This window comes from Vigna unguiculata, chromosome 8 (genome assembly GCF_004118075.2).
Source record: "Vigna unguiculata cultivar IT97K-499-35 chromosome 8, ASM411807v1, whole genome shotgun sequence".
Lineage (NCBI taxonomy): Eukaryota > Viridiplantae > Streptophyta > Magnoliopsida > Fabales > Fabaceae > Vigna > Vigna unguiculata.
The window spans coordinates 34307926-34333451 of record NC_040286.1 but is presented as its reverse complement, the minus strand read 5'-3'; the positions used below and the strand labels follow the sequence as shown (position 1 = coordinate 34333451).

General features: G+C 29.2%; 4 protein-coding genes across 4 annotated transcripts; 2 read left to right on the top strand and 2 right to left on the bottom strand.

The window, feature by feature from the left end:
* The first annotated feature begins 2140 nt into the window (after positions 1-2140).
* On the top strand, positions 2141-3636 carry LOC114193537 (1-aminocyclopropane-1-carboxylate oxidase-like). Its single transcript, XM_028083371.1, has 4 exons — positions 2141-2297; positions 2427-2653; positions 2747-3080; positions 3169-3636. The coding sequence occupies exons 1-4, from the start codon at positions 2193-2195 to the stop codon at positions 3433-3435; spliced, it is 933 nt and encodes a 310-aa protein (XP_027939172.1). The 5' UTR covers positions 2141-2192; the 3' UTR covers positions 3436-3636.
* Positions 3637-9522: 5886 nt separating this feature from the next.
* On the top strand, positions 9523-11099 carry LOC114195675 (1-aminocyclopropane-1-carboxylate oxidase-like). The gene is made up of 4 exons (XM_028086222.1): positions 9523-9789; positions 9894-10120; positions 10216-10549; positions 10638-11099. The coding sequence occupies exons 1-4, from the start codon at positions 9685-9687 to the stop codon at positions 10902-10904; spliced, it is 933 nt and encodes a 310-aa protein (XP_027942023.1). The 5' UTR covers positions 9523-9684; the 3' UTR covers positions 10905-11099.
* Positions 11100-11260: 161 nt separating this feature from the next.
* Positions 11261-14591, bottom strand: LOC114195674. The gene is made up of 7 exons (XM_028086221.1): positions 14024-14591; positions 13778-13927; positions 13476-13628; positions 13137-13301; positions 12877-13041; positions 12224-12624; positions 11261-12131 (listed from the first exon to the last, which is right to left on the bottom strand). The coding sequence occupies exons 1-7, from the start codon at positions 14550-14552 to the stop codon at positions 11523-11525; spliced, it is 2172 nt and encodes a 723-aa protein (XP_027942022.1). The 5' UTR covers positions 14553-14591; the 3' UTR covers positions 11261-11522.
* Positions 14592-17627: 3036 nt separating this feature from the next.
* Positions 17628-24228, bottom strand: LOC114195596. Its single transcript, XM_028086114.1, has 4 exons — positions 23761-24228; positions 23304-23688; positions 18462-18874; positions 17628-18365 (listed from the first exon to the last, which is right to left on the bottom strand). The coding sequence occupies exons 2-4, from the start codon at positions 23398-23400 to the stop codon at positions 17769-17771; spliced, it is 1107 nt and encodes a 368-aa protein (XP_027941915.1). The 5' UTR covers positions 23401-23688; positions 23761-24228; the 3' UTR covers positions 17628-17768.
* Positions 24229-25526: the final 1298 nt, after the last annotated feature.

Here is a 25526-nt window from a genome sequence, read left to right as displayed (position 1 = left end):
ATATATATATATATATATATATATATATATATATATATATATATATATAACATATTTTTCATTCTCTTTGTTTTTTGTTATACACTTTGTTTACTCTCTCAATTGTCTGGTTTGTTTTTCAAGATTTAATTTTGAAGGTAATTTTTCTTCTTCTTATTACATAATTTTTACTCTCTGTACATGGTTATGTTCAAATAGGTGTTCCTCAATTTCATTCTATGAAATAATTTTTAGGTTACACATTTGATTATCTTTATTTATTTATTTATTTTCATGAAAATGTTTGACTCTTATTTTGTAGTTCTTCTTTTTGTTACTTTGGTTATACACTTTTTTACTCTCTTTTAATTGTTTGGCTTGTTCTTTAAGGTTTAAGCAGATCTTCAAGGTACTTTTCCTTTTATCATAATCTTAATTATACATTTTTTTTCCGTTATGTTATGTTCAAATGGATATTCTCAAATTTGGGTCACACATTTAATTATCTTTACTCCTTTATGATAATTTTATTTATTATTTATTTTTTGTTTCATGATAATGTTTAATTCTCAATTTTAAGTGCTCAATTGCATAAATCCTTAATTTAATTCAAGATCAAAAGATGAAGAATTTATGTTTAAATTTGAATTATTATTAATTTAATTTTGTTATTTGTGCTATTTCGTTTAAGTGGTATAATATAAATTTTTAATAGTATAAAAATTTTAGTAATGTGTAATTTTTTAGCTTTTATATAATTATTTGAATTTTATTTAGTTGTTATTTGATACTTTAATTTGAGATTTATACTATTATAATATTTTTCTTAATATTTGACATCATGAAAATCAAAAAGAGTATGTTATTTTAATATTGAATATTTTGATAGTATCATGATTCCGTTGGTGTGATTTTTAAATTTTTTTTATAAAAAATATTTAATTGATATATGGAACAATAAAAAAATGGGTATGGGTATGGGTATAAGAAAATACCCGTTACCCGGTGGGGATGGGGATGGGTCAAAAGTTGTATACCCGTTGGGTTTGGGGATGGGGATGAATTTTTATTATGGAGATGGGGATGGGATCATGATACCTGTACCCGCCCCGCCCCGTTGCCATCCCTAACTCTAATACATTTTGGTTTGACTAGTTTTGGTCCGGCCAGCCTTAAGTTGATACAAAAAAAACGGGTTAGGAATTGCAATCCCGTTATTTTTAAAAAAATATGATACAAAAAATTTAATCTTATTAATTATTTTAATTTTAATTTTAATTTTAAAAAATAAAAAAGGTGAAAGATAAAAAATAAAATGGGTCAGCGGATTAAGGACAAACAAACTCGTCTTTTAACATGTTAATTTAACAAACTAAGTTGTCCGAACCAAAATGACTTGGTGGGTTAAATATTTAAACTCGACTTGACCTATTTTAACGAACTAGCAAGTTGATGTGTACCGAAGTCCATCTTGACACTCCTAAGATTAATTATTATATTTGAATAGAAAAATATAAATACACAATATATGAAAAAACATTTAAGTAATTTCTTGTTTTCATATTAGGTTTTCATAGCTTTTACTTATCTTATAAAGCTAAAATCAACGCATTGAAAATTAAAAAGAAAATAAGCAAGTAATTTTTTTTAAAGAAAGAAGCTGCAAGTGTGAAAGGAATTATTGGTACACAAGAAAAGGAAGTAATGAAAAAGTCTATTTTTCACCCGTGATCGGATGATAGTAGTGGAACCGAAAGTGACTACTCTTCAACTGCTGACCAATGAAGAACGAAAAACATTTGAAAGTAATAAAGTAATAACAAACTGTAGTTGATAACACTCATTTTTAAAAAGTTTTGACAAATATTTTGTTATTATTCATTTGTTTAAGAAATGATCTAACACTATAACCTAGTATACATTTGAGAAGTCAGTAGAATCCACCTCAATACAAAAAGGTTTGAAAGGTTGGCGGATCCTCCAGATAACTCCAACATTCCGCGTTACAGTTGACGATTCAATGACAGAATTAAATGATCACGACAATTCGTGCTTCATGTGCCTTAACCTAACCTCATTCTTCATATTTTTCACCAGTACTGTACACTTAAATTTCTATAAATACCAAACGCAAAGCTTTTCATTTACACACAAAACAAACTCAGATTACTTTCCTTCAGTGACAAGAGAGGAACAAAAAAAGAGTGAGAGAGATGGAGAAGTTCCCCGTAATCAACTTGGCGAATATCAATGGCGAGGAGAAGAAGGCTACCCTAGATCAGATTGAAGATGCTTGCCAAAACTGGGGATTTTTTGAGGTACGCCACCAACTTCCTCATAAAACCTTCGCCACTCTCTTTTAACATATAAGTCTCTACAAATTTGCAAGCTAAGTTTTTGTGATGTTGTTTTGAACTGTGCTAACTAAGATGATTTCCTGATTGTAGTTGGTGAATCACGGAATCCCCCACGAACTTCTGGATAGGGTGGAAAGGTTAACAAAAGAGCATTATAGGAAATGCATGGAGAAGAGGTTCAATGAGGCTGTGGGAAGCAAAGGATTAGAGTGTGTCCAAGATGAACTGAAGGACATGGACTGGGAGAGTACCTTCTTCTTACGCCATCTTCCAACGTCCAACATCTCTGAAATCCCTGATCTCACCATACAGTACAGGTAAACAAATTCAAAACCAAGACATGCAAGTATATGCATGAATCATGAGATATTGGTCGTAATGTGACATATCATATGACTGTGTGCATGCAGGGATGCAATGAAGGAATTTGCAGAGAAATTGGAGAAACTGGCAGAGGAGTTGCTAGATATGCTGTGTGAAAATCTTGGATTGGAGAAGGGGTACTTGAAGAGGGCGTTTCATGGATCAAGCGGTCCTAATTTTGGGACAAAGGTGGCAAACTACCCTGCGTGTCCAAAGCCAGAATTGGTGAAGGGTCTTCGTGCCCATACAGATGCGGGTGGGATAATCCTTCTCTTGCAAGACGACAAGGTAAGTGGCCTTCAGCTTCTCAAGGACGGGCAATGGGTGGATGTGCCTCCGATGCGCCATTCCATTGTTGTTAACCTTGGCGACCAGATTGAGGTACTATGCTAACTATGTATGTTTCTTGTTTTATTAAGTGTACAATGTATTGTAGTTGTAGTGATTGTGATGATGCAACATTTGACAGGTAATAAGCAATGGGAAATACAAGAGTGTGGAGCATCGTGTGATGGCTCGAAGTGATGGGACGAGAATGTCGGTGGCCTCATTCTACAACCCTGGGAGTGATGCTGTCATCTACCCTGCACCACCATTGTTGGAGAGAGAGGCAAAGGAAACAGAGGTTTCGTACCCTAAATTTGTGTTTGAGGATTACATGAAGCTCTATGCTACGCTCAAGTTCCAACCAAAGGAGCCAAGATTTCAAGCCATCAAGGCTTTCAACTCTTTCTAGATTCCTTCCAACTCCCACGCACCTTCACTGCAACTCTATAACAACAAACACACTGCAAGAAGAATTTTTATTTAATTAAAATAGAAAAAAAAGGATAAAGACCGCAATGCTGCAAGACATTTATGTTCTAATTATTCAAGCGATTATTACGACAGCTGATTTGTTTACTTTCTTTATAATACAATGCAATTATTCTTACAATAAACATTGTATTTTCCATTTCTCTGGAATATTTGTTAGGTATGTTGAATTCTAGTATTTTTATTTACTCCATTATCGTTGGGAAATAAGAACCGACGTTCCAAGTTGGCTGCTATTACATCTAAAGGAAACAAATAGTAGAAAATATATATGATGAGTCAAGATAATTTTATGGAATTAAGTTGTTATATATATATATTCATCAAAACATTTTACAATGAATATACTTTTATTAAATTAAGTTGTTATATGTATTCATCTAAATATAACAACAAATACCTTTTCATCTCATAAATACAAAATTATTGTTTCTTCAAACTTAATTTTTTTTCTCAACTTTAAATTTAATAATAATAATAATAATAATGTATTTTTCTATTATCGTAAAAGTTTCTTCATTTCCTTCATTAAGCTAACAGTACGTAATTGAAATCAAACATTCCCTTTATCTTTTTGAGTTTTTCTTTTTCTAAATATTTCAAGTTTCAAGGCTTTAACTGTTAAATTTTGAAATCTGATCCCAGGTTTATACCTAAGTTTATATCACATGTGTTGATCGTGTTTCCTTCTTTAAAATGATAACTTAACACAAACAATTAATAACAACAATAAACTCCATTTTACTAGTTGAAAGAACAATAATGGATTATTTTCTAGATATGATGTTGCTTATGAGTTCAATAAAAAAGCATAACTACATATATAATCTTAAAATTTTCTTTATCTCATGCATAATTTGAATATGTGAAAGCAAGTAAATCTTCTTCTATACTAAACTCTTTAATAAACAAATTTTCTGGTCATTTTCAATCACTACAAGAAAATGTTTTTAGTAACCTATTTTAGTGACTAAAAGTTCTTAGTCATTATAGTGACCAATTTAGATATCAATTTACAAAATTAAAATTTATTGGTTACTAAAATAGTCACTAATATAAACAAAAAATTATAATTGGTCACTAAATTTGTCACTAATTAATTAGAGAGCAATTTAGTAACTAAGTTATTTTGATAGCCAAAATTTAGGTAGCTAATTTTTAGTGACCAGTTTTGTTTGGTAGCCAAAACTATGGTAGCTAATTTTAAAAACTAATTTAGTTACCAATTATAATTTTTTATTCACAATAATAACTATTTTAGTAACCAATAATTTTTTTACTTTGTAAACTTGTATCTAAATTAGTAATTATAGTAACTAACAACTTTTGGTCACTAAAATTGGTTACTAATGAAGCATTTTCTTGTAGTGAATTCACTTAAAGATAAATGTCTCTTCTTTCCCGAATTGCTTCAATGGAATTTGCTTAGATGCACTTATTCAATGAATTATTAGCTTCCAAAATACGTTTTCTTTATCAACAATGAATTTTTACTTAAAATAACTAAGGGATTAATATTTAGGAAACTAGGACTTACGAACTTGTGGTGTGACTGCTTGAAATATATCGTGTACATTATTATATTGAGTTTAGTTTGTGAATTTCAACTCCAATTAACTGTTGCCATGATCCCTTAATATAGCTTTATCTAGTAGATTTATACCTTTCAATTTAATTTCATCTATTACAAAATTTAAATCAAACTATGCTTGTATATTACTAGTTTGAATAAGTAAAAAATCACCATTTTACTTAACAGATTATCTTGGGAATCAGTACTTAACTTTCCAAATTATTAATAGAATGATTTTATACATTAGCCAAAAGAGTTAACGACTAACACCTAAAATTAGACATGTCAAAATAAGCCAATCCGACTCACACGGGTTGGCTCACCACGAGCCGGGTTGAAAATGAGTGAAACCAATCCAGTTCATTTTATGGTGAGCCAAAAATTTTGTAACCCGGCGTAACCAACCACGGGTTAGTTAAGTGGGTTATTATACTCTTAAGATTGTAGGTTGCACCAATTGTCCTGTGGGTTAAGTGGGTTGGGTCACAATTGAATCGTAGCATTTGGGTTCTTATATTCTTAAGTAAAAAGAGTTGTGTCCTGAATAATGACTATAACTTTTGACCTAGTGGTAAACGTTCAATTCTACAATTAGTATTAGAGTCAAGGTCATGAATTCGATTTCTGGTGAACTATTGATAAAAAGATTCCTAATAGGATAATTGCTGATAGAGAAACTTGATCCTAAGTTATTTATATGTGCTCTGATATCAAGAAGTAACTCTCTTCAAATTAGAAGAATTGTTCTAAGATATTATGCTGATGGTTGGATTTTTTTATTTATTAAGATGGTTGAATTGTATAGTATTTAGATTTCTTTCATTGTTAAACTTAGAGATGAACTCACGTATGTTTTCATTAATGATATAATAATATTTATTATAATTTTAAATATATATATATATATATATATATATATATATATAATTAAAATATTATTGTTTTAAATTGTAATATGAATATATTTTATTTTTTTGTAGTTTCAAAATATGGGACTCAAAATATAAAGCATTACATTCATGCTTGTTTATATGGGCAGGGTAGCTATGATCTCGTGCAACACGCACACATGATCTGTTTCTATTTTTGGAATGCCCATTCTTGTCTTTTTTCTTCTTTTTATCTTTTTTTATTTTTTCTGCGACTATATGGAGAACAGACACGAAAGCTGAGAGCATATATTTGTGTTCCATATCATGTTTCATGTTTCCCTTCCCATTTTTGCTTCTCAATCGGTGGTGAGGGCAACTGATTAGGCTAATCAATGGCGTGTTTGGAATTTTTGTTAAGAAACTATTAAATTATGAGACTTCAGTTATAAAAGATTTATTGGTATAATTTGCATCTTTGTAAATAGGTCAATACACTTACCTCAGTATATTAAGATTTTTTTATATTTATTTACATAATAAAAATTTATTTAATTTCTTAAAAAACTATATAAAGAATAAATATAGAATTTTAGATTAAATTGAGTTAAATAAATACAATTATAAGTAGCCTATGAAAGTCACGAAATAAAACCTATTTAACCCATGTATATTACATTAACAAAAAACTTACATTAATATAAGGATGATCCGTAAATTATCTCTTGTTATTTTTTTTTTCAATCAAAATTATTAAACACCTTTTTAAACTCTTTTCCACTCAAGGTTATGGTTAAATATATAACAATTTTTGCTGCATCCTATCCAATCTATTTTTAAACTTTGATACAAAAATTCTACAATCTTATGTAATTGTCAAGGGGAAAGTTGTAATTATCTCGATATTGTTAAATAACCTTTTAGTTTTTCTTTTGTTTTCTCTAATTTAAATATATATATATATATATATATATATATATATATTGAAGGAAATTATATGTACATATCTTATTTTATTTAAAATTTTATATATTGATTAAATTTTAAATAAAAAAATTGTAAAAAGTAAAATTTAAAATTTAAAATATGAAGAATGAAGATTTTTCTATCTTTTGGAATAAAAAAATAAACAATTTTAATTATTATTTATTAAAAATGTAAAACAAAATGTTACCAATGATAAATTATCTTATAAAATAAATTTTTAAAACATGTTTTAATGTAACAATAAATAAATAGTTATATTACCTGATTAAATTTATTATTATATAAATATACATACTAATAAAATAAAGATATATTTTTTATTTTATTAATAACATACTTTGTAAAAATTTATTTTAAAACTGAAGGAGTACAAATCTCATTAAAAAAACATTAGGAGCTACATAATTTTCCTTTATTAGTTGTTGTTATAATTTAATCTAAATAACATTGAAATCAAAATCAATACAATAAAAAAATAAATGAAATAAAATTTTAAAGATTAAAATTAAAATTTTAATTAAAAATAATTGTTATATTGTCATTCAGTTAGCAATACATTTACTGATATTTAATTTAAATTTAAATTTAACTATATTTAATTAATTTAGCTTAATTTAATTATAAGTAAATAATTCATTATACATAAAGTATTTAATTTAATTAATTTATGAATAAAATATTTAATTTAATTAAATTATATTTAATTTCGTTATAGTTAAATAATTTTAATTTAGCTATTTTTTTTTCTCGTATACACACTTTATATCTAACAAATTTCACTTATAAAGTACATAATTTTTTTATGTAAATAGTTTTTATATTTTAATTTCGTAATTTTCACCAAAATACAGGTATTTTAATAAAAAAGTCCCTGTGCCTACAAATAAAGATATTGATAAGAAAAACCACTAACACGTTAAAATTTGTATGATAACATTTTTAATATAAAATAAATTGATAAACTCATTAACTTTGAAATTAATAAGTCGATATGTTATTTTCATATATCTTGTTTAATCTTCTTCACTTGTAAATTTTTAAAAGCAAATAATCTACACGTTTATTTTCCGTGATAAATCCTTAAACTTTCATGGTTCCAAATAACACTATAGCCTTCAATTTTATTCCAATATTGATCTTTAAGCTTTACTTATTTTTGAAATAGCCACTTAATTAATTTTATCTTAACTAATCCGTAAAATTTTTACCCGTTTTTTAAATATCTCTCATATCGAATTGGTTTCTAAATCATTTTATTTTAAAACCTAGTCGTTTTTATTTATTTTTCACCGACAATTTTCTGCATTAAAAATATAATTTATTTTAGAAACAAATCACTCAATATAAATTTTATTACTTTATTTTATCCCCTGCCTTTTTTTTTTTCTTTCGAAACTATATCTTAATATATAAATAAATGAACTATAAAAAAAAATTAAATGAGTGATTTATATTGAAAATAAATAATCTTTCTCTAATTTGATAGAAATAACTACTGCCAAAGAAATCTTAAGAATATATATTAGAATGCAATTAAAGCTCAAGGGTCAATTCACAAAAATGATGAACTCAAGGATTAATTTCAATTAAATTAAATGGTCATGATGTCTACTTTAAATAACATTAAATAATTTATTAATTAACAACAAATGATAAGGTTTATTTTTATTTGAATTTTTCTTCCACTTTTTTTCTCTCTAACTTATGTTATTTCTTCAGGTTTGTTTCCACACGTGTCAAAACAATAACGTACGAAGTTCGCATACCCATGGCAGCCTCCTTGTTCAACATAATTAAAAGACCATATTCAACTTACATGTTGGACTTAACTTCAAACACTTAATTCAATTTTTATGTGCCAAGAGAAACAGATTAGAGTAAAGAAGACGATTAGCATATTCTGGCAATATTCAACGTCTTCCACTAAGAACAAAGTTTTCAAATAATGCACAGCAGAAATGTTCCTTTCGGTCACTCTCAGCTTATCTTGTTCGGTGGCTCCAACTGGTCAAGTGTTGAAATGAAAACAAAGAGACAACAACATCAGAAATTGATATCTTCTGCTTCTTTTTTGGATTTTCATCAATAATTTTCTCCCACAATATAATATTAATTGTCCTGTTGTAATTTTCAACCAATGGCACCCAACTCCTGAACGTGTGTGAAAACTAAGAAATCGTGTATAAAATGCAGAAACTGTAACTATTATCTGAAATCTAAAATTATAACACGTCATAAAAAATATGAATTTTTTTCTCATCCTTTTGAGGGGTAACTTTTAAGCTATAGTTTCCAATCAATTATAGCCTAGGTGAAGGCAAATTCTTTTGGGTACCATAGATAATAATATTATGACAGATCTTTTGTTAATTAAGAAGATAAAATAACAAATTTTAGAGATTTATTTATTTGTTCCATCTTCTAGGAGACCACGTGCTAAAACACCATACAATTCAAGGGAAAATGCAAGGAAGATTGGTTTCGCCTCCATCCAGATGAGTCCAACGATAAAAAAAGTAGACAATTCAACGACGCAAAAATGACCATGTGGCTTAGAGATTGTCCTAAGAAAGCATCTCATGATTCATGAGGCACACAGTAGAATTTTTTATATGTCCTCTTGCCTTCACTGAACTCTTTGAATCACTATAAATGCCACACACCTAGCATCCCAATATGCATAAACAAACACATACATCAAGATTACTCATTAGAACAAAAGAAAGAAAAGGTGCGAGAGATGGAGAAGTTCCCCGTGATCAACTTGGCCAATATCAACGGTGAGGAGAAGAAGACTACCCTAGATCAGATCGAAGATGCTTGCCAAAACTGGGGATTTTTTGAGGTACACTCTAGTAACATATATAAGTGTGTACACATTTGCAAGCTAAGGTTCTGTTGATGTTGTTCATTTGAACTGTGCTAACTAAGATGGTTTCCTGATTGTAGTTGGTGAATCACGGAATATCCCACGAACTTCTGGATAGGGTGGAAAGGTTAACAAAAGAGCATTATAGGAAATGCATGGAGAAGAGGTTCAATGAGGCTGTGGGAAGAAAGGAGTTAGAGTGTGTCCAAGATGAACTGAAGGACATGGACTGGGAGAGTACCTTCTTCTTGCGCCATCTCCCAACGTCCAACATCTCTGAAATCCCTGATCTCACCAAAGAGTACAGGTAATCAAATTCAAAACCAAGACATGCAAGTATATGCATGAATCATGAGATATTGGTCGTAATGTGACACATATCATATGACTGTGTGCATGCAGGGATGCAATGAAGGAATTTGCAGAGAAATTGGAGAAACTGGCAGAGGAGTTGCTAGATATGCTGTGTGAAAATCTTGGATTGGAGAAGGGGTACTTAAAGAGGGCGTTTCATGGATCAAGAGGTCCTAATTTTGGGACAAAGGTGGCAAACTACCCTGCGTGTCCAAAGCCAGAATTGGTGAAGGGTCTTCGTGCCCATACAGATGCGGGTGGGATAATCCTTCTCTTGCAAGACGACAAAGTGAGTGGGCTTCAGCTTCTCAAAGATGGGCAATGGGTGGATGTTCCTCCGATGCGCCATTCCATTGTTGTTAACCTTGGCGACCAGATTGAGGTACTATGCTAACTATGTATGTTTCTTGTTTTATTAAGTGTACAATGTATTGCAGTTGTAGTGATTGTGATGATGCAACATTTGACAGGTAATAAGCAATGGGAAATACAAGAGTGTGGAGCATCGTGTGATGGCTCGAAGTGATGGGACGAGAATGTCGGTGGCATCATTCTACAACCCTGGCAGTGATGCTGTCATCTACCCTGCACCACCATTGTTGGAGAGAGAGGCAAAGGAAACAGAGGTTGCGTACCCTAAATTTGTGTTTGAGGATTACATGAAGCTCTATGCTACGCTCAAGTTCCAACCAAAGGAGCCAAGGTTTCAAGCCATCAAGGCTGTCAACTCTTCTTAGATTACTTCCAACTCCCTCACTCCTTCATTGGAAGTCTATAACAACACAATACATATACCCTATAAGAAGAATTTTTATTTATTTAAAATAGAAAAAAAAGGATAAAGACCGCAATGCTGCAAGACATTCTTATTACAACAGTTGATTTGTTTACTTTGTTTATAATATACAAGTAACTATTCTTTGTTGGGTCTAGTTGATTTCTAGTATTATTTATCTGCTCCATTATTTTGGACAATAAAATCGAAGTTTCAAGTTGGCTGCCATAACCAAAATGGATTAAGGTTTAATATTGAAATTAGCACAACATTAAATTTAAAGTTGAAGACAGGCTGATTGAGGCAGTACACCGAGAATCTATATAAATTTGTCTCCTTAATCGCAAATTTGTCTCCATCCAACACGAAGTGGCTACAATAGAAAAGCTGTATTTCGCAGCTGATAATAATAATAATAATAATATATGTCTACTGCACAAATGCACAAAACACCACACTCTCTGCTTAAACATGAAAATTGCATGAATGAAAGCGAGAAATAAATAATATTTGACAAAGCTGATATGATGATATGATAAGACATGAATCCAACACCACACTGATATGGTAGAATGTTGTCCTATAAATTTTGTCTGTCATCAGTTGCGTTTGGCACCGTAGAAAAAATGGCTGCCAGAAGGTCGACGTAGAGTTGCACCTGATCCAGGGCAAAGAAAGTAACAGGAAAACAAGTAGCAACATAAATGGGTAATATGACCTTCCTGTATTTGTGATTGAACAGAAAAGAATGGCCAATACAAAAAGAAGTAAGCAATGCAATAATGGATAAGAAAAGAGAACTTAAGCCGAAAACAAGTTTGAGTGGCAATGATTTGCGGTATTCTCTTGGTTGCTTTCGAGAAGTGAGGACGGTAAGGAACATTATGAGTCCAGTGACAGAGAAGCAAAGTCCAAATAGCGAAACAAAAACAAATGCATCGAATGAAGGGTTGCCTTCAAAATGAGGCATACCATTGTCATCTATGCCACCAGGAACAGTGGTGGCAGTTGCAAAGGAGGCACCCGCAACAAGCGCCGTCACCACAGAGCAAGACTCAGATGTCTCCTTCAGCCACTCCCCACTCTCCTTCCTAAGATCATCATGTGTTTTCTTGAAGATTTCCCACGGGATTTTCTGGTCTTTGTCTCGCAAAAAGTAATAGTGTGGTGGTACAAGGCTTGCAACATACTGGTCCAAGGTAAAAAAAACAGAATCATCAACAATGTCGTTCATTCATCAGCATGAAAACTAAAATATTATATATGAATTTGTTTGGGTACCTGAAACCATTTTGCGTCCCACACCATCTCTAAGGCAGAATAAGAAACTTGGGAATGCATATCATCTGATGGAACCTCTCCTGCCATGTGTAACATGGTCTTCCCATCCTTATTTATTGCCATACATAAAGTTCTCCAAACTTCTATCTTCAAGATCTCTTTCAGACTTTCAATTACAACGGGTTTCCTATTCTTCGCAGCAACCAGCAATACATTCTCTCCCTGCGAGTTAGTTTCATGCAGGACACTTGGACGTAGATTATAAATTTCATTCACCATTTCAACTATTCCATTTCTTGCTGCTGCCAAAAATGGTGTTTCCTTTTCGTCAATCATCTTAGCTTTTGTTTCATTTTCTTCTTCTTCCTCTTCCGACATCCTCAATTCACTGGTTTGTTCCACTGCCAAGTGAATGTTGTTCTCTTAGAAATTTAAGTTGGACACTCTTACTTTGGCACATATTTTAGTTACATATATACTGGTATAACTAAATGGTTCTGTTAGATTACTAAAGGATGTGAAACGAGTTTAATGAATAGATTTTGTTATTCTTAGCTCACTTTAGCATAAGGAACCTAGTTCGGTCAACATATATAAGAATATTTTAATGTACCGAATTATTTTGTATCTAAAAGTCTTATATAGAAAGATACCTTGCCTCCACTTGCTATTAACATTATACATATCTTCTTCAATTGGTATATCAGAGGGTACACACCCTCTTCCCGTGAATGCCGCATGAGGTCTTTTCATTAGTTGCTCCAAGAGTTTTGGACCCAATTGGTGCCTCTTTTTTGTCTCTTTTAGTTCATTTATCCCTTAAAAAGCAGATGCAATGAAATCATGTTGCCCAAAACCAAGAGTTAAAGTAGCTAGCAATAGATCAAGAAACAAGGAGAGTATATACACACACCTCCAATAACTGCCGAAATAAAAGCAAATAGATATTGGACAAACTCAACAATAGTTTTATAGTTTCTGGGGAAACGCCCTTCCCCATCCCTGCTATGGCTAATCCATTCTAACTCAAACCTCTTTTCTTCTGGGTCACGTCTTACCCTTTTCCACAACAGTTTTCCTGACCAAAACAAATATGTACTTCTTACAAATAATGCATCATCATTGAACTCACAATAGTAATAATTTAATAAACATTTTGACAAATTTTTACCAAATGAATCCTCACCCACTAAATATTCACCTTAACGACCAAACACAAAAGAAACGGGATGACACAAACACACTTACATACCGGATAAACCGAAGAAACGGGATAAACCAGTAAAGACTGAAGTCAACAAGGCGTAGTTCTGTGGACAATTGTCATTCAGAAGCTTCTGAGGTGTCTTCTCTCTTAAAATCGCTCTCATTTCCCTTCCAGGCTCAAATAGCTCTACGTGTACACCTTTAACAACAACACAAGTATAACTAAAACATACACAGTAAACACTTGTAGTACAAAAATATACGTAATATAATTCCTCTATTTTAAGGAAACACCAACACTTGTGAAAGTCAATTCATTGTAAGCATATTTTGTGTGAGTTTACTCACGCAGGTACTGGATTCGCTTCAACAATGAAAGATAGGTTGAACTGTAGAAGGCGGAAGGCTTAGTGGCAAGGACTATGAGGGGAAGCTCTCCATCTTTATTCATAGTTGTGCTAAGGAAATCATAATAATGCACTATTATGACTGCCAAATCTGCACCATATGTAGCAATGCAGTGACTGATGATGAGTGCAATGTAAATATATATATATTATTAGCTAGGTAGAGAATGCATGTATATAGATATACCGAAATATTCATTCCTGATAGCACAATGAAGGATAGTGTCACCATTGTTTCGAACAAGATCTTGCAGAGTAGCTTGGTGGTTTAAAATGGAAGAGAGATAGGCAAAGACCTGTGTCCTGCCGTTGGCAACAGCTTGAAAGAGAGGAGTCTCTCCATCTTTGTTCATTAGACTCACTAAGTAAGTCCTCTCCCGATTCTCTCCTAAGATGAACTCACATATCTTTGTGAAACCCCTGGAAGCAGCAACATGCAGAGCGGTATCCCCTCGATAGTTCCTTATTTCCAGAGCCTTCATCGTATTGTGTATGATAATGGCATCCACAAGCTTTTGAACCACCTCTTCTTCGTCCAAATCCACCGCCACGTTCAGTGCAGTGCCCGCGGAATCGTCAACCATTGCCGTGTGACACGCTGGGAATTCGATGTACATCTTCTCAACCTCATTCCATTTCCTTTCCAATGTGTACTCCGCCAGATGATACTTCGTCTCTTCATCTGATGAACTGTGCCACAAATTGCTGGGATTCATAGATCCTACTTCAACTAAATAACGACAACTTATGTTTGTATCAAGTACTGAAATAATGCATTACTATTTTTTGCATGATCGTCTTATATAACAAGTACGGAATTTGATACTTGAACTTCACATGTTAATTATGTCATGTCCCTTTTTCTTGTGTGATAAGGGAAGAATAATTTTGGAAATAGTAATGATCCTTGTGATTGTTATGTAAGGACGAATATTATTGGGAATTTTGTGAAGGAGTAGGATCGCAAGAGTGCGAGTATGGTTACTGTTTACATGCTATATGTACACCTTTGGGTTTTACTAAACCTATTTGACACATTAAAAAACAGTTAATGTTTTTTCATTTTTTTATTTAATTTATCTTATATTATTTTGCATTTTAAAATAAAAATATAGTTTTATAGGTGTTGAGTAAACGTAAAAGAAAAATTGACATTTGCATCTATAATCATTAAAAGAATTCGTTCCTACAATATGTTTTACTATCCGCTATCCTTAAAAGAGTATTTACAATTTTTTTTATGTCTATAATATTTATGAATATTTTTTATATTTTATTTCTTTAATTTAAATAAAATTATTTAAAAAATGTTTTAAATATATATTAAGATGAAAAAATAATTTTATTTAAATGAAAAACAAGAAAAGAAAAAGATGATTTTGTATCCTTGACGCACTTCACCTTACTTTATCTCTTTTTTGGTGAGCGGGGTCACAAAACTGCTACAGTGGATTCTTAAAGAAAAACATACATTACTTATTTCAGTTTACTAGGTATCATGTCGGGTAATACATTCTTATTTGTCAGGACTTTTTCTTTTTTTTCTTTAGCCTCTTTCCACTGTTACTGAACAAAATTGGTGTTAACGTCACCATTTTTCAGTAGAGTTTTGAAAAATTGAACAATGGTCGACTAAGTGCCGATAAATTGCAATTTTTGGTGCATAATTTTAACTAGTATAAAACAGGAGAGAACATAGTTTAACAAAGTTATTTTTAATAAATTTTGATAAATTATTTATTTAGGTAAAAAATATTATTTTATTTTGATTAAAAAATAAAAAGTTAATTTATTTAATTTTATTTATAAAAATTTTGTCAAGTTTGTTACATTTTTTTTTTGTCAAAACCTAATTTTCTTAAAATATGGTCTTCTGAATAATTTTGCTTTAAAATTACTGCGATGGAATAATCAAAGAATTAACAATCAAGACTAAAGTGAGCCTGAAGTTGGAAACGAAACTTACTGATAGTATATTAAATTTAGTAAAACTAACTTCTGAAAATCAAGATAATAGCACATTTAAAACATCATTTCAAATTTTATAAACACAACTGTCGGTTTTTTAAAACACAAATTAAAAGTGCGTAAATTAGTGTTTATTGAAACAAAATTATATATTAAAATATAAATTATATAAAAAATAATATATATATATATATATATTTATTTATTTTTATTTTATTTTTATTTTTATTTTGGCACGGTTTATGTTAGTGTAGGGGTCATACCCCTAGATTTTGCTTTTTAAATTGTATGCCATATATATTATATTACTATAAATTAAAATAGGTAAAAAATTGTATTTTATTTTTTATAAAATACTAGTATAAATATAGATATTGTCTCGCTTCTGTATCTTTTAAATATATATGAAATTATATTAGTAAATGATAAATATATATTTTTATATTAGTAAGTGATGTATTTTTTTTATTATTATTTTTTACATGTTATATTTTATTTTTGAAGATAAAAGAAATAATTTTTTTTAAAGTAAAATATTAATTTAATAAATAATATTTTTTATTTTATAAATTCTTTTTAAATCTCGAGGAAAAATTATGTTTTATATGTTTCTCCATATCACCAAATGGGGTAAACTGTATTTTTTTTTTTGAACAACTCAAACTTCATGCAAAACTTTACCATCCATGTTAACATCCAGTCATAATGTTTTTTTAGGTCTCATACATAAATCATTGTTACTTACATATGATGACGATTAATATCGTTGTTGTTTTTTAAACTTTTGACGACGATTGAAACTCATAGTCAATTTTCCTTACTTTCAATAACAACTTAATTAATAATGATTAAAGAAAATCATCTTTAAAAATCTTATTTAGTCGTGGTTGAAAGTCCTTTTCACAGTAATACAAATTAAATCAAGTGATTTTTTTATTATTTAAATAATTGTTTTAAATTTAAGTTCCAAGTATGATATATTAAAATAAGTTAAAATAATTCAATTGGTGGTTATATGAAAGGTTTGACTATGAATTGTTTTTAGGTTTAAATATATATTTAATTTTTATCTTTGATGAGTTTATTCAATTCAATTCTAATGTTTTTATTTTAATTTGATCTTAATTTTAGTTAATTTGGTTTAATTTAATTTTTTTAAACATATTAAATTGTTAATAAACATGAACAATAAATATCATATATTAGCGTTAGCGTGTGATTTTTTTGTTTTTATTTTATTTATTTTTTAAATTTTATTTTATTAATTTAAAAGAAAATTATGTATTAAGTTATTATTGTATCACATGACAATGTATTAATTATTTTTTGTTCAATTTAATTTTTATATTCATTATTTTTATTCGATTCAATCTAATTTTTTTAAATAGAGTAATTTTATGTTTTTCAAATTAAGATCAAAATTGACTTATCCGTAAATGGTATATTGGTATTTTTATTAAATATGTTTTGTTTAGGGTTATAGTAGATTTAAAATTAGAACAAAAACTGTTAGTTTAAATTTTTGAGAGGTTAAAAAAAACCTAAAATATCTAAACAAATAAAAACAAAAATTAACACACTTTACAATATTAAAGAAAATCATTGTAATTATTATTGTAATAAAAAAAGAAAAAAATATAAAAAATGTTATTTTTAATTATAAAAGATAAATATATATATATATATATATATATATATATATATATATATAATTGATTAATATATGTGAAGGTGACACAAAAGTAAAATATACATCACATAGCTACAAACTTTGTCTCCTTTATCGCAAACTTCACACACCATCCAACACAAAGTCGCTACAATTCAAAAGATGTTTTTGGAAGCTCATAATAATATATTTTTACAGCACAAATGCACACACACCACAGTCTCTGTGCATGATAGAAAGCGAGAAATAAAAAATATGTCAATGCTGATATGATAAAACATGAATCCTACAAACTTTATTTTTCATCAGTTGCCTTTGGAACCCTAACAAGAATGGCTGCCAGAAGATCAACGTAGAGTGGGACCTGATCCAGGGCAAAGAAAGTAACAGGAAAACTAGCAACATAAATGGGCAGTATGAACTTCTTGTATTTGTGAGTGAAGAGGAAGGAATGGCCAGTGCAGAAAGAAAGAAGCAATGCAATAATGGATAAGAAAAGTGAACTTAAGCCGAGAAGAAGTTTGAGTGGCAATGCTCTGCGATAATCTGTGGGTAGCTTTCGAGAAGTGAGGATGGTAAGGAACATTATGAGTCCAGTCACAGAGAAGCAAAGTCCAAATAGCGAAGCAAAAATAAATGCATTGAATGCAGGGTTTTCTTCCAGATGAGGGATACCATTGTCATCTATGCCACCAGGAACAGTGGTGGCAGTAGCAAAGGAAGCAGCAGCAACCAGCGCAGCCACCACAGAGCAAGATTCAGATGTCTCCTTCAGCCACTCCCCACTATCCTTCCTAAGCTTTTCATGTGTTTCGTTGAAGATTTCCCTCGGGGTTTTCTGGTCTTTGTCGCGCAAAAGCTGATAGTGTTGTGGTACAAATCTTGTAACATACTGGTCCAAGGTACAAATATAGAAGCATCAACAATTAATTAATTAATGTCATTCATTCTTAAAAATAGAAGCTTATATATGCATTTGTGTGAGTACCTGAAACCAGTTTGCGTCCCACATCATCTGTAAGGCAGAATAAGAAACATGGGAAGGCATATCCTGTGTTGGAGCCTCTGCTGCCAGGTGTAACATGGTCTTCCCATCCTTATCTACCGCCATGGATAAAGTATTCCAAAATTCTGGTCGCAATCTCAATTTCAGAATTTTAAGTACAAGGGGTTTCCTGTTCCTCGCTGCCACCAACAATACATTCTCTTCCTTCGAGTTTGTTTCACGCATGGAATTTGGATTTTGAAATAAAATTCCACACACAATTTCAACTATGCCATTTCTTGCTGCAGCCAAAAATGGTGTCTCCTTTTTGTCGATACCCTTCTTCTTATTGGATTCCGAATCGTTTTCCTTCCGAATTGTCTCATTTTCTTCTCCCTTCTTCCTGCTGCTTTCCCCTGCCATTGCCATGAAAAGCTTAGGAAGGAAATTAAATATTCTTTGCTTACAAATTTAAGTTTTGTCATATATATACTATATTTTAATTACAATTACATTATATTTTAATTACAATTACATTGACGTAACTAAATGACTATGGTGAGTTATCAGAAGATGTGAGACGAGTTTAATAAATATATTGTTATTCTTAGCTCACTGTAGCATAACCTAGGTCCTAGTCCAGTAAAAATAAGAAATCTAAATTGTGTTTCAATTACTTATTTGTTCCTGTATTAGCTGGTCATGAAATTTTTTTATTCCTAATTTGATATTAGTTTAAAAAAATTGATGCAATTTGACTTAGATATGTGAAAAATTATACAACTTAGTTTATTTTGTTAAATTTTTTGAGAAGTGTTAATGATTATTTTTTTTAACAATGATAATACTAAGATGATGTTAATTAACAAAAAATTATTGTTAACCACTTCAATTTTAATGAAATATCTTGGATACCATTTTTGAATAAAGGTTAAATATATTTTTGATCCTTCAACTTTTATTGAAAATTGAAATTATTCTTTTTTGAAAATTTTAGACCAATTTAGTCCCTTATTTTTATAAAATACATGTATGATTTAGACCTTTAAACCATTTTTTTATAAGTTTATTTGACGTTTCAAATGCGTTTTTCAATTAACATTGAAGTGAACATGTGTCAAATGATGTAAACAAACTAAAATACTATACTGTGTTTGAAACGTCAACTAAACTTAATAAAATTGTGTTAAAAGAACTAAATTCACACATTTATAGTTTGAGAGATTAGATTGACTTAAGGTTTTGAAGAAGAACTAATTCCAATTTTCACTAATGGAAGGACAAAAACATATTTAACCCCTTAAAAAATTTAACAAAAGAATAACTAAATTACATCCATTTTTCTTAAATTCAAATTACATGGATTTTCACGTAACAAGATCAAATTAAAGTAAGAAGATCAAATTAATACTATAAAAATGAGCAACTTTACATTATTAAAGGAAAACAATAATCAAATAAGTAATTAAAACCGCACAAAATCACGTCATTTATTTTTCCTACTTATCTGTACCAACAAGATGCATGTATTTTGTCATAACAAATAGGAAAATTTACAGTTAATTAAATAAGGGAGCAATGATTATTTGACATCCTTCACCACATTTTCAATAACTCTTTTTAGATATATAATACTTTATTTATAACTTTCAATCATCAGATTTTATTATTTGTAGTATTATAAAAAAAAAGGATTTTTTTACATCACTTATAACTCACTTTTGAAAATATTTTGGTTACTAAAAATAGTTAATTTTTATAATTGTAAAAATATAATAATTAAAGACTAATATAATAAATGAAAAGTGTGTAAAAATTTACTGAGAATACAAATACCCATTATTACAATAGAGTTTTCAAAAGAAGAATGCTGATAAGGAAGTATTAAATGAAACGACGGATTTTACTATTCCATACTTATTTCTAAAAAAAAAAAAAAAAGAAGTCATTCCCATCTTGATATCTAAATTTAACAGATATCACAAGTATCAAATTTTTTTCTCATCTCTATTCTTATTGGATAACGGGTATATACTCATACTCATACATGTACCCACTTTCTTACCATTTCAATATTAATTAATTAATTTTTATAAAATATTAAAAAATTACGGTAACAGAAACATAATATTATCAAATATGTAATATTATTAAGAAATTAGAATTGTATACATTTTAAATTAGAATGCGAAATAAAATTTCACGAGTACTAAAATATTTCTTAAATTTGTAAACATTAATGAAACCTGGTTGATAAAATTTAAAAATATTTTCAGAAAATATAAAAGGAAAACAAATATTCAAATTTAAATATTTTTTAAATGTATATTTACTTCAATCCTTTAAATTCTAATGAATCTCTTCTCAATATACTAATAAAGGATATAATACATCACTTGATCAAAATCAGACAAAGAACAAAGATTAAATTAATAATAATAAAATTTTAACATAAATCTTATATCTTTTGAAATTTCAATATATGTTGGATTAATATTGTGATAAAAAAAGTCATGGTAATTGCGTTAATTTTTTTATGTTATAGTAAATAAAATTTATTTACACAATTATTATAGTGACAAAATTACACTATGATAATGAGTAGAAAATAAAAAATAAATAACAAATAAAAATATTAAAAAATTATCGAATGTTTATCTTAGAAACAATTTGAGAGACTATTGAATGAAAACGTACAAAGAAAAATAAATGTATAATTAAGGATATGATAAGATGAAAAATACCTTAAAGATCTAAAAAAACTTTTCAAATATCAACATAGTCCGAAACAAAAGAATTCATCAAATAAAACAAAAATTAATAATAATAGAGTAAAAAGGATAAATTTTTTATATTACCTAGTAAATGAAAAGATTATCCTATTAAACACTTAAATTGAGAGTGTTAAACAATTTCAGGTGAAAGGAAAATATAAAATAAATAAAAGTATTTAAAAATAATAGAAATATTTAATTGTGATAAATAAAAAATATTAAATTGACATGCATCATTTAAACATAATTGTATCAAGGTTATGATAAGATAAAAAAATATACTTTGAGAAGTGAATAAATTTCATGACAACCCAAACAATTAGAAGTAATAAAAAAATAGAAAGTGTGTAATAATATATATATATATATATATATATATATATATATATATATATATATATATATATATATATATATATATATATATAAGGTTACTTAATTTATTATTAATATTTTAATAATTTAAACTTGGACACAAGGATATGGTGGGGACGGGTATTATGACGAGTATGGACACGGGGACAATGCGGATATGTACGTCCCCGTCCCCATACCTATCCCCATACCCAATCAAAAAAGTTGGAGATTCTCCATACTGATATCCATGCTTAGTCAATGTGGGGATTCCCTATCAAAACGGGATGAGTTCGGACAATACTTAAAAGGACAAGTTTATTTGTCATCCTATTAAATATATATATATATATATATATATATATATTATAAAATAATAAATTGTTAATAAGGTAGTACTTATTTTTGAAGGTGTCAAGATCACTCAAATATTACTTTTTATCTTTTTAAAAAAAAATTAATTACTCGTATGGTACTCACTTTCCAATTTAGTAGAGGTCTGTCAATCTGATCACCGCTTTTTAAAAAGTGTCAATTACATCCCAACTTTAGAAAAAGTACTTCAATTAGGTCTCTTTCAGACGTAGTTGACTAACGTTGTTAACGACGTGCCACATGTCAGTCTGTGATTTTTTTAATTTATTTGTTTTTTGAAAAAAAAAATAAAAATGTCACGTGTCAGGTCCGTGTGTGACATTGTTAGTGCCACATGGCATTGCAATTCCACGTGTCAGTGTCATTATCAGATATCATTGTGTTGATTTCAATTTAATCTCCATATTGTCTTTTTGATTCAATTTACTACCTACTTATGTGTATCTGAATCAATTTTGTCCAATTTTTTTTTTAATAATTAAAATATTTTTGTAATAGATTTTTTATAAGATTAAAACTAATTAAGTATAAATATTTTTACAAAATTAATTACTAATATTTATATTTTTTCTCTCAATTTCAGACCAATTTATTATTTGTATAAATGTTATACTAATATTTTTTTATTAAAAACGACATTTTAACATATTACTTTATTAATTACTTTTTCATTAAACACTCATGTTTTGTTAATTAATTTTTTTTCAAAATAAAACAATATTGTCTCTTACTAATTTTATACCAAAATTTTTATTTGTATGAATGTTATACTAATTTGTTTTTATTAAAAATGACTTAATAAAATAACTTTTACCACTAAATTTTAATATAAATATCAAATACTTAATTTTTGTAAACATTTTATACTTAATTACTTTTAATTTTATAAAAAATGTATTTTAATTATTAAAAAAATTGGGTCAAAATTGAATCAGACACACATAAGTAAGGACTAGATTGATTGAGACATATATAGGGACTAAATCGAAATCAACACAATGACATTTGATAGTAACTGACACGTGGCATTTTTTTTTCAAAAAATTTAAAAAAATTTTAAAAAAATAAAAGAGAACACACGTGGCACGTCGTTAACAGCGTTAGTCAACTCTGTCTGAAAGGGATCTAATTGAAGCACTCTTTCAAAAGTTGGGATGCAATTGACACTTTTTTAAAAGTGGATACCTGATTAACACACTCCTACCAGAGTGGGTAGTATAGGAGTAATTAAACCTTTTTAAAATAACATTACAACAATATAAATTATTATTTTTATTGTAACATTTGATTTATATTTATTACTACTATTCTAATATAATATTTTATTGTTAAAAATTGATACCTTGCGTCCACGGGCTAAAAACATTGTACTTGTCTGCTTCAATTTTTAAATCAATAGGATTCCCTCCCGTGAGTGCCACCACATCATGTCTTTTCATTAGTTCCACAAAGAGTCTATAAGCCCACCGATGCTTCTCTTTTGACTTCTTTAGTTCGTTTAACCCTTAAAAAGCAGGTGCAATGATTCAATAGTTAAAAGTAGCTACAAATACATCAATAAACAAGAAGAATATATACACACCTCCTAAAATTTCCCAAATACATATGCATACAGAGTTCACAAATTCAACTACAGTTTGATGGGCATTGTCCATCCAAACGGCTAATCCGTCCAGTGTTTGGCGGCTTTTCTGGGTCACTGTTTTTCTTTCTCCAAAATAGTTTACCTGACCAAAACAAATATGCGTAAGAAAAATATTTGTAGAAAATAATCCCAAAACAGAACAGAAATTGCATACCAATTAAACTAGCAAAGCCTGTAATCAACACAGCGTAGTTCTCTGGATAATTCACGTTATTAGAATTCCGAAGCCTCGTCACTGCTAAAATCTCGTTCATTTTTTTTTTCGGGATGCGGTGTTTTTATGTGTACACCTTTAATAAGACAAGCATGGTCGTGAATAGTTACCCACTTCCAGAGCTTTCATCGTATTGCCGCTGATAATGAAATTCATAAGCAATTTAACGACATGTTCTTCGCCCCAATCCACCGCCACGTTCAGTGCAGTGCCCGAGAAATCGTCAATCTTTGCCATGTGACACCCTGGGTATTTCTTTTACATCATCATAACCTCATCCCATTCTCTGTGAAGTCCTTCAGACGGTAAATCTCTCTTTCAGGTACATGGTACCACAACTCGTCGTTCAACCCCTTCTCAAAATTTCCAGGATCCATGGCCCAACTGGAACTTCTAAAATAACGACAATGTTTGCATAAGTACTCAAATAATGCGTAACAATTTTTCTGGATGCGTCTTATATACCAAATATAGGGAATTTGATACTTCAACTCCCCATGTCAATTTTTCTAGGTGACAAGGGAAGAATACTTTTGAAGATAATAATGATCTTTTAGGTTGTTATGGATGGACCAATCGTTAATCAGACTTTGTGAACAAGGAAAAAAAAAACATTTTACACTACCCGCTCTTCTATTATTGTAACATAAAATGTAGAAGTGCCAAGAATCAAATATTTCCAAATTTAAAAAATCTAGAAAGTTTATAATTAATCAAGAAGAGCGTAGAAAATTCAATACTACAAGGAAAGTTCTACCGAAGTTATATATTAATTACAGATAAAATCAATTCATTATATATAAATAGATTCAAACTTCTTTTTACAAGTTATTTTTATGAAATTGAGTTAAGTCTAAAATTTTACTTCTTAACATATTATTATTAACATATTATTATTGGAGTCTATTCTAACAAAATTTATTATTGGTATATATATATATATATATATATATATATATATATATATATATATGAATGTAAAGAGAATCAACTATGTTATTTTAGGCTCTTCCGGTGATGATGATGAGTTCCTTCATGGACTCTTTCTTGGGAAATCTGCAAGAAAAAAAATCTTTATACTAAACCCTTAAATGAATATGTGTTTTTGCTCCACTCTAATATGTTTGTCTTTGTTAAACCCTCTCATGCTTTCTACAAGAGAATTATTCCAAGCATGTACTTTATTATGTTCACATGTGCATTTCAAAATTAGAATAACTTACCTTTTTTCATACTTGAATTTTGCTTCCTTCTTCATAAAATTGGAATAACATTTCAATCACATTATCCTTTTCTTGTAGTATGTATAATGTTAGCGTGTTTGAAGCAATGTCAACATTTATTCGTCAAGTTTTTGTGTTATCACTTTAACATTTTTTAGTTGTCACTATAGCCGTGGTATATTAGTCTCGCAGGTTTTCCTAGTCCCATTATATGACTCTAACATTATATGATATCAATAGAAATGTACCAATAATTGGAACTTATAAAAAAATTAATAAACTAATAATTTGTAAATTAGAAAAATTAAGAATCTAATAATTTAGGATTTATAAAAATTAAAAAGTTAGTAATTTAGAATTAATAATCTAATAGTTTAGAAGTTATAAAAATCAACAAGCTAATAGTTTAGAACTTATAAAAATTAATAAACTTCTGTTACCTAAAAATAGCTTTTCCTAAAGCTAAAGGCCCCTATATCAATA